General features: G+C 49.7%; 1 protein-coding gene across 1 annotated transcript in view; it reads left to right on the plus strand.

The window, feature by feature from the left end:
• The window catches only part of MYBPC3 (myosin binding protein C3), a 365,826-nt gene that overhangs the window by 248,830 nt on the left and 104,096 nt on the right, over positions 1-12,900 (plus strand). Inside the window, exons 20-21 of the mRNA XM_078684451.1 lie at positions 8,948-9,136; positions 9,762-9,896. Coding sequence (XP_078540577.1) covers positions 8,948-9,136; positions 9,762-9,896 — 324 coding nt within the window. The remainder of the gene's footprint in view (positions 1-8,947; positions 9,137-9,761; positions 9,897-12,900) is intronic.

Raw genomic sequence — 12,900 nt, forward strand, 5'->3', positions numbered from 1 at the left:
TACCACTCCTCCCATACCCTAGCTAGCCTAACTGTATCTACCACTCCTTCCATACCCTAGCTAGCCTAACTGTATCTACCACTCCTCCCATACCCTAGCTAGCCTAACTGTATCTACCACTCCTCCCATACCCTAGCCAGCCTAAATGTATCTACCACTCCTTCCATACCCTAGCTAGCCTAACTGCATCTACCACTCCTCCCATACCCTAGCTAGCCTAACTGTATCTACCACTCCTCCCATACCCTAGCTAGCCTAACTGTATCTACCACTCCTCCCATACCCTAGCTAGCCTAACTGTATCTACTACTCCTCCCATACCCTAGCTAGCCTAAATGTATCCACCACTCCTCCCATACCCTAGCTAGCCTAACTGTATCTACCACTCCTCCCATACCCTAGCTAGCCTAACTGTATCTACCACTCCTCCCATACCCTAGCTAGCCTAACTGTATCTACCACTCCTTCCATACCCTAGCTAGCCTAACTGTATCTACCACTCCTCCCATACCCTAGCTAGCCTAACTGTATCTACCACTCCTTCCATTCCCTAGCTAGCCTAACTGTATCTACCACTCCTCCCATACCCTAGCTAGCCTAACTGTATCTACCACTCCTCCCATACCCTAGCTAGCCTAACTGTATCTACCACTCCTCCCATACCCTAGCTAGCCTAACTGTATCCACTACTCCTCCCATACCCTAGCTAGCCTAACTGTATCTACCACTCCTCCCATACCCTAGCTAGCCTAACTGTATCAACCATGCCTCCCATACCCTAGCTAGCCTAACTGTATCCACTACTCCTCCCATACCCTAGCTAGCCTAACTGTATCTACCACTCCTCCCATACCCTAGCTAGCCTAACTGTATCTACCACTCCTCCCATACCCTAGCTAGCCTAACTGTATCTACCACTCCTCCCATACCCTAGCTAGCCTAACTGTATCTACCACTCCTTCCATACCCTAGCTAGCCTAACTGTATCTACCACTCCTCCCATACCCTAGCTAGCCTAACTGTATCTACCACTCCTCCCATACCCTAGCTAGCCTAACTGTAACCACCACTCCTCCCATACCCTAGCTAGCCTAACTGTATCCACTACTCCTCCCATACCCTAGCTAGCCTAACTGTATCCACTACTCCTCCCATACCCTAGCTAGCCTAACTGTATCTACCACTCCTCCCATACCCTAGCTAGCCTAACTGTATCTACCACTCCTCCCATACCCTAGCTAGCCTAACTGTATCCACCACTCCTCCCATACCCTAGCTAGCCTAACTGTATCCACTACTCCTCCCATACCCTAGCTAGCCTAACTGTATCTACTACTCCTCCCATACCCTAGCTAGCCTAACTGTATCCACTACTCCTCCCATACCCTAACCAGCCTAAATGTATCTACCACTCCTCCCATACCCTAGCTAGCCTAACTGTATCTACCACTCCTCCTATACCCTAGCTAGCCTAACTGTATCCACGACTCCTCCCATACCCTAGCTAGCCTAACTGTATCTACCACTCCTCCCATACCCTAGCTAGCCTAACTGTATCTACCACTTCTCCCATACCCTAGCTAGCCTAACTGTATCCACTACTCCTCCCATACCCTAGCTAGCCTAACTGTATCTACCACTCCTCCCATACCCTAGCTAGCCTAACTGTATCTACCACTCCTCCCATACCCTAGCTAGCCTAACTGTATCTACCACTCCTCCCATACCCTAGCTAGCCTAACTGTATCTACCACTCCTCCCATACCCTAGCTAGCCTAACTGTATCCACTACTCCTCCCATACCCTAGCTAGCCTAACTGTATCTACCACTCCTCCCAAACCCTAGCTAGCCTAACTGTATCCACTACTCCTCCCATACCCTAGCTAGCCTAACTGTATCTACCACTCCTGCCATACCCTAGCTAGCCTAACTGTATCTACCACTCCTCCCATACCCTAGCTAGCCTAACTGTATCTACCACTCCTCCCATACCCTAGCTAGCCTAACTGTATCTACCACTCCTTCCATACCCTAGCTAGCCTAACTGTATCTACCACTCCTTCCATACCCTAGCTAGCCTAACTGTATCTACCACTCCTCCCATACCCTAGCTAGCCTAACTGTATCCACCACTCCTCCCATACCCTAGCTAGCCTAACTGTATCCACTACTCCTCCCATACCCTAGCTAGCCTAACTATATCCACTACTCCTCCCATACCCTAGCTAGCCTAACTGTATCTACCACTCCTTCCATACCCTAGCTAGCCTAACTGTATCTACCACTCCTCCCATACCCTAGCTAGCCTAACTGTATCTACCACTCCTCCCATACCCTAGCTAGCCTAACTGTATCCACCACTCCTCCCATACCCTAGCTAGCCTAACTGTATCTACTACTCCTCCCATACCCTAGCTAGCCTAACTGTATCCACTACTCCTCCCATACCCTAACCAGCCTAAATGTATCTACCACTCCTCCCATACCCTAGCTAGCCTAACTGTATCTACCACTCCTCCCATACCCTAGCTAGCCTAACTGTATCCACTACTCCTCCCATACCCTAGCTAGCCTAACTGTATCTACCACTCCTTCCATACCCTAGCTAGCCTAACTGTATCTACCACTCCTCCCATACCCTAGCTAGCCTAACTGTGTCTACCACTCCTCCCATACCCTAGCTAGCCTAACTGTATCCACCACTCCTCCCATACCCTAGCTAGTCTAACTGTATCCACTACTCCTCCCATACCCTAGCTAGCCTAACTGTATCTACTACTCCTCCCATACCCTAGCTAGCCTAACTGTATCCACTACTCCTCCCATACCCTAACCAGCCTAAATGTATCTACCACTCCTCCCATACCCTAGCTAGCCTAACTGTATCTACCACTCCTCCCATACCCTAGCTAGCCTAACTGTATCTACCACTCCTTCCATACCCTAGCTAGCCTAACTGTATCCACTACTCCTCCCATACCCTAGCTAGCCTAACTGTATCTACTACTCCTCCCATACCCTAGCTAGCCTAACTGTATCCACTACTCCTCCCATACCCTAACCAGCCTAAATGTATCTACCACTCCTCCCATACCCTAGCTAGCCTAACTGTATCTACCACTCCTCCCATACCCTAGCTAGCCTAACTGTATCCACTACTCCTCCCATACCCTAGCTAGCCTAACTGTATCCACTACTCCTCCCATACCCTAGCTAGCCTAACTGTATCTACCACTCCTCCCATACCCTAGCTAGCCTAACTGTATCTACCACTCCTTCCATACCCTAGCTAGCCTAACTGTATCTACCACTCCTTCCATACCCTAGCTAGCCTAACTGTATCTACCACTCCTTCCATACCCTAGCTAGCCTAACTGTATCTACCACTCCTCCCATACCCTAGCTAGCCTAACTGTATCTACCACTCCTCCCATACCCTAGCTAGCCTAACTGTATCTACCACTCCTTCCATACCCTAGCTAGCCTAACTGTATCTACCACTCCTCCCATACCCTAACTAGCCTAACTGTATCCACCACTCCTCCCATACCCTAGCTAGCCTAACTGTATCCACTACTCCTCCCATACCCTAGCTAGCCTAACTGTATCCACTACTCCTCCCATACCCTAGCTAGCCTAACTGTATCTACCACTCCTCCCATACCCTAACTAGCCTAACTGTATCTACCACTCCTCCCATACCCTAGCTAGCCTAACTGTATCTACCACTCCTTCCATACCCTAGCTAGCCTAACTGTATCTACCACTCCTGCCATACCCTAGCTAGCCTAACTGTATCTACCACTCCTTCCATACCCTAGCTAGCCTAAATGTATCTACCACTCCTCCTATACCCTAGCTAGCCTAACTGTATCTACCACTCCTCCTATACCCTAGCTAGGACTAGATGCACCTACCCCTTTTGTTACATCCTATTTTGCCTAAATGTACCTACCCCTCTTTCCATAGCCGAACTAACCTAAATGTACTTAATATCCCTTCGATGCCCCAACTAGCCTAACACACCTCCACCCCCTTCATACACTTACTACCCAATATGTATCTACCCCTCCTTTCATTCCCTGACCAGTCCAAATATACCTACGCTTCCTGTTACACCCTAACTAGCCTAAATGTACCAACCACACCTTCCATACCCTTACTAGCCTAAATGTGGCTGTCCATCCTGCCAGACCTTAAAAAGCCTAAATGTACCTAATCCTCCTACTCCACACCAACTAACCTGTATGTGCCTGCCGCTCATTTGATACCCTAACTAACCTGAATGTGCCTGCCTCTCCTTTGACTCCCTGAATAGCTTAAAGTACCAACTCTCAGACTGTACACCCAACTACCCGAAATGCACCCACCCCTTCTGCCATACCCCATCTGGTCTAAATGTAAAAACCCTCCGGCTATACCCTAAGTAAATGTGCCAACCACTCCTTCCGTACCCTTACTAGCCGAAATGTACCTGCTGCTCCTGTCAAACCCTAGCTAGCCTAACTATATTCACCCCACCTGCTATCCATTAGCTAGCCTAAATGTTCCTACCCCATCTTCCATCTCATGACTAGCCTAATTGTACCGACTTCTTGTGCTATACTCTAACTAACCTAATTGTACCCATCATTCCTTTCATACCCTGACTAGCCGGGCCATCTTGCATACCCTCAACTAAATGCACCCATTGTTCCTTTCATACCCTGACTAGTCTATCCCTCTTTCATACCTTCAACTAAATGCACCCATCATTCCTTCCATACCCTGACTAGCCTATCCCTCTTTCATACCTTCAACTAAATGTACCCATTGTTCCTTTCATACCCTGACTAGCCTAGCCCTCTTTCATACCTTCAACTAAATGTACCCATAGTTCCTTTCATACCCTGACTAGCCTAGCCCTCTTTCATACCCTCAACTAAATGTACCCATTGTTCCTTTAATACCCTGACTAGCCTAGCCCTCTTTCCATACCCTCAATTAAATGTACCCATTGTTCCTTAGTTTCATACCCTGACTAGCCTAGCCAACCTTCCAAACCCTAAAGTAAATATACCCATTGTTCCTTTCATACCCTGACTAACCTAAATGTACCTATTCCTCTTACTATACCCTAACCTAAATGTACCAACCCTACCTTCCATACCCTGACTAAAATAAAATGTTCCCACACCTCCTTCAATACCCTTAATAGCCAAAATGTGCCTACCCCATCTTCCATCCCATGGCTAGCCTAATTGTACCCACTTCTTGTGCTATACTCTAACTAACCGAAATGTACCCATAATTCCTTCCATACCCTGACTAGCCTAGCCCTCTTTCTATACCCTCAACTAAATTTACCCATTGTTCCTTTCATACCCTAACTAACCTAGCCATCTTTCCATACCCTAAACTAAATATACCAATTGTTCCTTTCATACCCTGACTAACCTAAATGTACCTAGCCCTCTTACTATACCCTAACTTAACTCTACCAACCCTACCTTACATACCCTGACTAAAATAAAATGCTCCCACACCTCCTTCAATACTCCTAATAACCTAAATCTGGCTACCCCATCTTCCATCCCATGACCAGCCTAACTGTACCCACTTCTTCTGCTATACCCCAACTAACCTAAATGTATCTATCATTCCTTCCATACCCTAGCTAACCTAGCCCTCTTTCCATACCCTTAACTAAATGTACCCATGCTTCCTTCCATAGCCTAACTAACCAAAATGTTCCAACCCTACCTACCATACCCTCCTTCCATACCCTAATAACCTAAATATATCTACCATTCTTCCATACTCTAGCCTAAGTGTACCTACTTCTCCTGCTATCCCTAACTAGCCTAAATGTACATATCTCTCCTTCCATACCCTAACTATCCTAAACATATCTAACCCTTCTTTCATACCCTAACTAGCCTATACTTAACTACCTCCTTTGCATACCCTAACTAGTTTAAATGTCCCGGCTATACCCTAACTAGCCTAACTGTGCCTACCCCTTCTTCCATACCCTAACTAGCTTATACTTACCTACCCGCTTTCCATACCCTAACTGGCATAAATGTATATACCCCTCCTCCCTTCCTCTACCTAGGCTAGGTGTACAGACCCCTGCTTCCATGCCCTGACTAGCCTGAATGTACATGTGCCTTCCTCCACATCCTAACTAGCCTACATGTACTTGCCACTCCTTTCATACATTAAGGTTAATGAACCTGTCCCCCTTTCCACACCCTGGCTAACCTGAATGTACCCACCTCTCATGCCATACTTAACTAGTGTTAGTTTACCTAATCCTCCTTTCATAACTTAACCAGGTTGAAAGTGGCTGACGTATCACGGACTCTTCTCCAGACCTATCACTCTTTTCAGAAGCACCGGCCTGTTAGATCATGTTCTGATTTCCAACAGACGCACCTCCCTTGGGTGTCTTCTGTGTGACCAGTCAACTCATGCACTGGGGATGAGCTTCAGCTTAATTAATCACATATTGTATTTTTATCTACTCTCTCCTTGAAACAAATTTGTTGTCTTCAAAACATGTGAATGGAAGGTAAAAACATCTCTTGGGGTGATCTTCATACATGTGTCTGTCGCTGGTTGGCCCATGCTTGCAGACATGCTTTTCCTGTGATCACCAGCAGCGGTCCTTGACGCGCGACCCCACCAGCCCTTGACGCGCGACCCCACCAGCCCTTGACGCGCGACCCCACCAGCCCTTGACGCGCGACCCCACCAGCCCTTGACGCGCGACCCCACCAGCCCTTGACGCGCGACCCCACCAGCCCTTGACGCGCGACCCCACCAGCCCTTGACGCGCGACCCCACCAGCCCATGACGCGCGACCCCACCAGCCCATGACGCGCGACCCCACCAGCCCATGACGCGCGACCCCACCAGCCCATGACGCGCGACCCCACCAGCCCATGACGCGCGACCCCACCAGCCCATGACGCGCGACCCCACCAGCCCATGACGCGCGACCCCACCAGCCCATGACGCGCGACCCCACCAGCCCATGACGCGCGACCCCACCAGCCCATGACGCGCGACCCCACCAGCCCGAGACGCGCGACCCCACCAGCCCGAGACGCGCGACCCCACCAGCCCGAGACGCGCGACCCCACCAGCCCGAGACGCGCGACCCCACCAGCCCTTGACGAGCGACCCCACAAGCCCTTGACGCGCAACCCCACCAGCCCATGACGCGCGACCCCACCAGCCCATGACGCGCGACCCCACCAGCCCATGACGCGCGACCCCACCAGCCCATGACGCGCGACCCCACCAGCCCATGACGCGCGACCCCACCAGCCCATGACGCGCGACCCCACCAGCCCATGACGCGCGACCCCACCAGCCCATGACGCGCGACCCCACCAGCCCATGACGCGCGACCCCACCAGCCCATGACGAGTGACCCCACAAGTCCTTGACGCGCGAGCCTACCAGTCCTTGACACATGACCCCACCAGTCCTTGACGCGCGACCCCACCAGCCCTTGACGCGCGACCCCACCAGCCCTTGGCGCGCGACCCCACCAGCCCTTGACGCGCGACCCCACCAGCCCTTGACGAGTGACCCCACAAGTCCTTGACGCGCGAGCCTACCAGTCCTTGACACATGACCCCACCAGTCCTTGACGCGCGACCCCACCAGCCCTTGACGCGCGACCCCACCAGCCCTTGGCGCGCGACCCCACCAGCCCTTGACGCGCGACCCCACCAGCCCTTGACGCGCGACCCCACCAGCCTTTGTCACACGACCCTTGACGCACGACCCCACCAGTCCTTGACGTATGACCCCACAATATTTAACAACAAGGGGTGGTGATGGACAGAGTTTCTGAATTAAGCAGAATACTCTCACCCAGTCAAGAGATCAGGGCTAGATCCAACACCGTTTTTTAGCTCACTGCACCATCCCAGTTCAGAACCTGGCTATATGCAAATTAGTCTGTTCCTGTCCCAGTGCATGATGGGAACAGGGCAAACCAAACTACCAAGCCAATTCTTACACTGGGAAGGAAACAAGCTTCCGGGGACCGGTTTCTGCCATTTCAGGCGTCGTCGGCCCGGCTTGCTTGAATCCTGATGGTGCAATGAGCAAGGGACTCACATCTGAGTATACCCTTCCGCGCTTAGGGTGGACAAAATATTTAACAACAAGGGGTGGTGATGGACAAAGTTTCTGAATTAAGCAGAATACTCTCACCCAGTCAAGAGATCAGGGCTAGATCCAACACCGTTTTTTAGCTCACTGCACCATCCCAGTTCAGAACCTGGCTATATGCAAATTAGTCTGTTCCTGTCCCAGTGCATGATGGGAACAGGGCAAACCAAACTACCAAGCCAATTCTTACACTGGGAAGGAAACAAGCTTCCGGGGACCGGTTTCTGCCATTTCAGGCGTCGTCGGCCCGGCTTGCTTGAATCCTGATGGTGCAATGAGCAAGGGACTCACATCTGAGTATACCCTTCCACGCTTAGGGTGGACAAAATATTTAACAACAAGGGGTGGTGATGGACAGAGTTTCTGAATTAAGCAGAATATACTCTCACCCAGTCAAGAGATCAGGGCTAGATCCAACACCGTTTTTTAGCTCACTGCCCCATCCCAGTTCAGAACCTGGCTATATGCAAATTAGTCTGTTCCTGTCCCAGTGCATGATGGGAACAGGGCAAACCAAACTACCAAGCCAATTCTTACACTGGGAAGGAAACAAGCTTCCGGGGACCCCACAAGTCCTTGATGCGCGAGCCTTCCAGTCCTTGACACATGACCCCACCAGTCCTTGACACATGACCCCACCAGTCCTTGACACATGACCGCCCAGTCCTTCACCCGCGACCCCACCAGTCCTTGACATGTGACCACTAAGCACAGATGGGCTGCTCCGACCTTCTGAACCTGTGTGAAGCCTTTGTCCTTCCCTCCCCACAGGTTACATCCTGGAACGCAAGAAGAAGAAGAGTTACCGTTGGATGCGGCTGAACTTCGACCTCCTGAAGGAGCTCACCTTTGAAGCGAAGCGGATGATTGAAGGCGTTGCCTATGAGATGCGTGTCTATGCTGTGAACGCCATTGGCATGTCCCGACCCAGCGAGCCATCGCAGCCGTTCGTGCCCATCGGTACGTTGGGGAGTCGGGTCTTCTGTACGCCACTATCTGCTTCCATTCCACACATCCCAACCTGTACCCGCTGTCAGCTTTCTGTTTCTTCTCACATTGTCTCAATCTTTCTCTCCCCGCCCTGACTTCTTCTCTTCCCACTTCTTATCACCCTGCGAAGGCTTCAGGTATATACCACTTCAGTTTCATTAAGCCAAAAATAACAGCTTACCACTGTATGACCCAAAAACACCGTAAATATTCTATAAACTTTAAACTGGCTGAATCATGAGATATTCTTGAATTACTTCATTTTCCCTCACAGTATCAGTTTGAAGTTTTTATTAAATTACTAAATTTACCCTTCAAATATTAACTGGGATTATTCTTTATATTTCATACATTTTTGTCGCGTACAAATAAAGGAATGGATCACGGGCCCGCCAAGACTCTCACTCCTACTGATGCCATGTACAAAAGAGTGTGTCAGGTCGAGGATCACACCCCTTGCTGCTGGCTCAGCCCTCTGTCTTAGTCCTGCGCAGGGTGAATGTCGGATGCCCCAACGTCGCCTCGCCTCCCCTCCAGACCCCGGTGTGAACAGCTCTGATGAGATCCCTCATTTATCGCCTTCTTGTGTTCTCAGCTCCTCCAAGTGAACCCAACAACCTGTCTGTGGAGGACATCTCTGACACCACCATCACCCTGCGGTGGAGGCCTCCGGAGCGCATCGGGGCCGGTGGCCTGGATGGATACCTCGTGGAGTACTGCAAAGAAGGATGTGAGTATCTGTGTGGACCAGGGGTCTGCAGGGTCCTATGAAAGGAAATGAAATGTTAATTTGTAACGTGTACTAATACCCGAGGGTGTCTAGGTGCAAATGCTCTGATTGGAAGAGGGAAAAGAGAAAGGACTAGGAATGGAGGGAAGGACAGTATTAGAGGAGCCCTACTTATTAAACAACCGGGGGGCGGATTCACAAAACTAATATGAGACAAAATCCTAAACGTACTACTTTTGGTATTCACAGAAGGTATTTAGTAGTAGTAAAGTAAGGATTTAGTTTTAAAACCAAAACTTAAGACCTAGAACATATGTAAGGAACCTCAGTGCCTGCTGCCTGTAACCCTTAACCGGGACAAAAGGGGGAGGTGATGGACGGAGCATCAGAACCAATCAAACACTCACACCCAGTCAAAAGATCTGGGTTTGATCCATCACCGTTCTTTAGCCCACTCTGCCACCCCAGTTCAGACATGGCTATATGCCAATCAGTCTGACCCTGTGCCTCATGGGAACAGTCCAGCCCGAACTGCCAAGCCATGCCTTCCCTGGACCGGAAACAAGCTTCCGAGGACCGGTTTCTGGCATTCCAGCCGTCTTCAGCCCGGCTTGCTTGAATCCAGTGGCAAAGTGAGCAAGGGACTCACGTCTGAGCATACCCTGCCACACTTATGGTGGCCAAAAGCGGTACAAAAAGGGGTGGTGATGTACGGAGCATCAGAACTAATCAAACACTCACACCCAGTCAAAAGATCTGGGTTTGATCCATCACCGTTCTTTAGCCCACTCTGCCACCCCAGTTCAGACATGGCTATATGCAAATCAGTCTGACCCTGTGCCTCATGGGAACAGTCCAGCCCGAACCGCCAAGCCATGCCTTCCCTGGACCGGAAACAAGCTTCCAAGGACCGGTTTCTGGCATTCCAGCCGTCTTCAGCCCGGCTTGCTTGAATCCAGTGGCAAAGTGAGCAAGGGACTCACGTCTGAGCATACCCTGCCACACTTATGGTGGCCAAAAGCGGTACAAAAGGGCACACTAGCACACACCACAACTCAAAGAGCCTTGTACACAAACACACTCGAGCCTTGTACACACTCTCAGCAGAACCTTGCACACACTCACAGCAGGGCCCTGTACACACACACACACACAAACACTTGAGCCTTGTACACACTCTCAGCAGAGCCTTGTATACACACACACACAGAGAAGGGCCTTGTACACACACACAAACACTTGAGCCTTGTACACACTCTCAGCAGAGCCTTGTACACACTCACAGCAGGGCCTTGTACATACTCACAGCAGGGCCTTGTACAAACACACACACACACACACGCAAGCCTTGTACACACCCTTGATCCTTGTACACACCCACAACAGAGCCTTGCGCACACTCACAGCAGGTCCTTGTACACACATTCACACACACACACAAACACTTGAGCCTTGTACACACTCTCAGCAGAGCCTTGTTCACACACACACACACAGCAGGGCCTTGTACACACACACACGAGCCTTGTACAAAACCTTGATCCTTGTACACACCCACAACAGAGCCTTGCATGCACTCACAGCAGGGCCTTGTACACACACATACACACACGCAAAAACACTCGAGCCTTGTACACACTCTCAGCAGAGCCCTGTACACACACACACACACACAGCAGGGCCTTGTACACACCCACAACAGAGCCTTGTACACACACACAGCAGAACCTCGAACACACTCACATTACAGCAGAGCCTTGTACACAATCACAGCAGAGCCTTGTACACACTCACAGCAGAGCCTTATAAACACCCACAACAGAGCCTTGTATACACCCACAACAGAGCCTTGCACACACTCACATTACAGCAGAGCCTTCTACACACTTAAAGCTGAGCCTTGTACACACACATACACAGCAGAGCCTTGTACACTCACAGTAGAGCTTTGTACACACTCACAGCAGAGCCTTGTATACTTATAGCAGAGCCTTACACACACTTACAGCAGAGCCTTGTATACACACACACATACACAGCAGAGCCTCGTACACTCAGAGTAGAGCCTTGTACACACCTACAGCAGAGCCTTGTATGCAATCACAGCAGAGCCTTATACACACTTATAGGAGAACCTTGTACACACACACAGTAGAGCCTTGTACACACACAGTAGAGCCTTGTACACAATCACAGCAGAGCCTTGTACACACTCACAGCAGAGCCCTGTAAACTCACAGTAGAGCTTTGTACACACACAGTAGAGCCTTGTTCACAATCACAGCAGAGCCTTGTACACACTCACAGCAGAGCCTTATACACACTTACAGCAGAGCCTTGTACACACTCACAGCAGAGCCTTGCACACTCACAGTAGAGCTTTGTACACAGTCACAGCAGAGCCTTGTACACACTCACAGCAGATCCTTGTACACATACACAGCAGATCCTTGTACACATACACAGCAGATCCTTGTACACATACACAGCAGATCCTTGTACACATACACAGCAGAGCCTTGTACACATACACAGCAGATCCTTGTACACATACACAGCAGGGCCTTGTACGCAATCACAGCAGATGAATGGTATGTATCAATCTAGGCAACAAAAACAGTAAACATAGGAAGGGACTGAGCTACAACATTAGTTTTTGGTAAAAAGTATACAATTTTATTCAAAGTTATTAACATACATATAATTTCATGTTATACAATCAATATCAATAGTGGCAAATGTAACACGAAAAATAAAAGAATTCAAAGCATCATCTACTATCGGTCGTGAAAGGAATACAGAAACCCCATATCCCGCCGCCGGAAGCCAGGAGCCCTGTTAATATCTATTGGACAGGGAGTTATTTTAACCTCATTTATTGAACCCCATTGGAACCTAACCATAAAGGAACCCATTTTTAACAAGATCCCCACATCAGGAGGATTATAGTATCGCTTTGTCAAGCAAATGAGTATTCCTCTGATTTTTTGTCTGCTTCCGGTTG

Source organism: Lissotriton helveticus, chromosome 3_2 (genome assembly GCF_964261635.1).
Source record: "Lissotriton helveticus chromosome 3_2, aLisHel1.1, whole genome shotgun sequence".
Taxonomy (NCBI): Eukaryota; Metazoa; Chordata; class Amphibia; order Caudata; family Salamandridae; genus Lissotriton; species Lissotriton helveticus.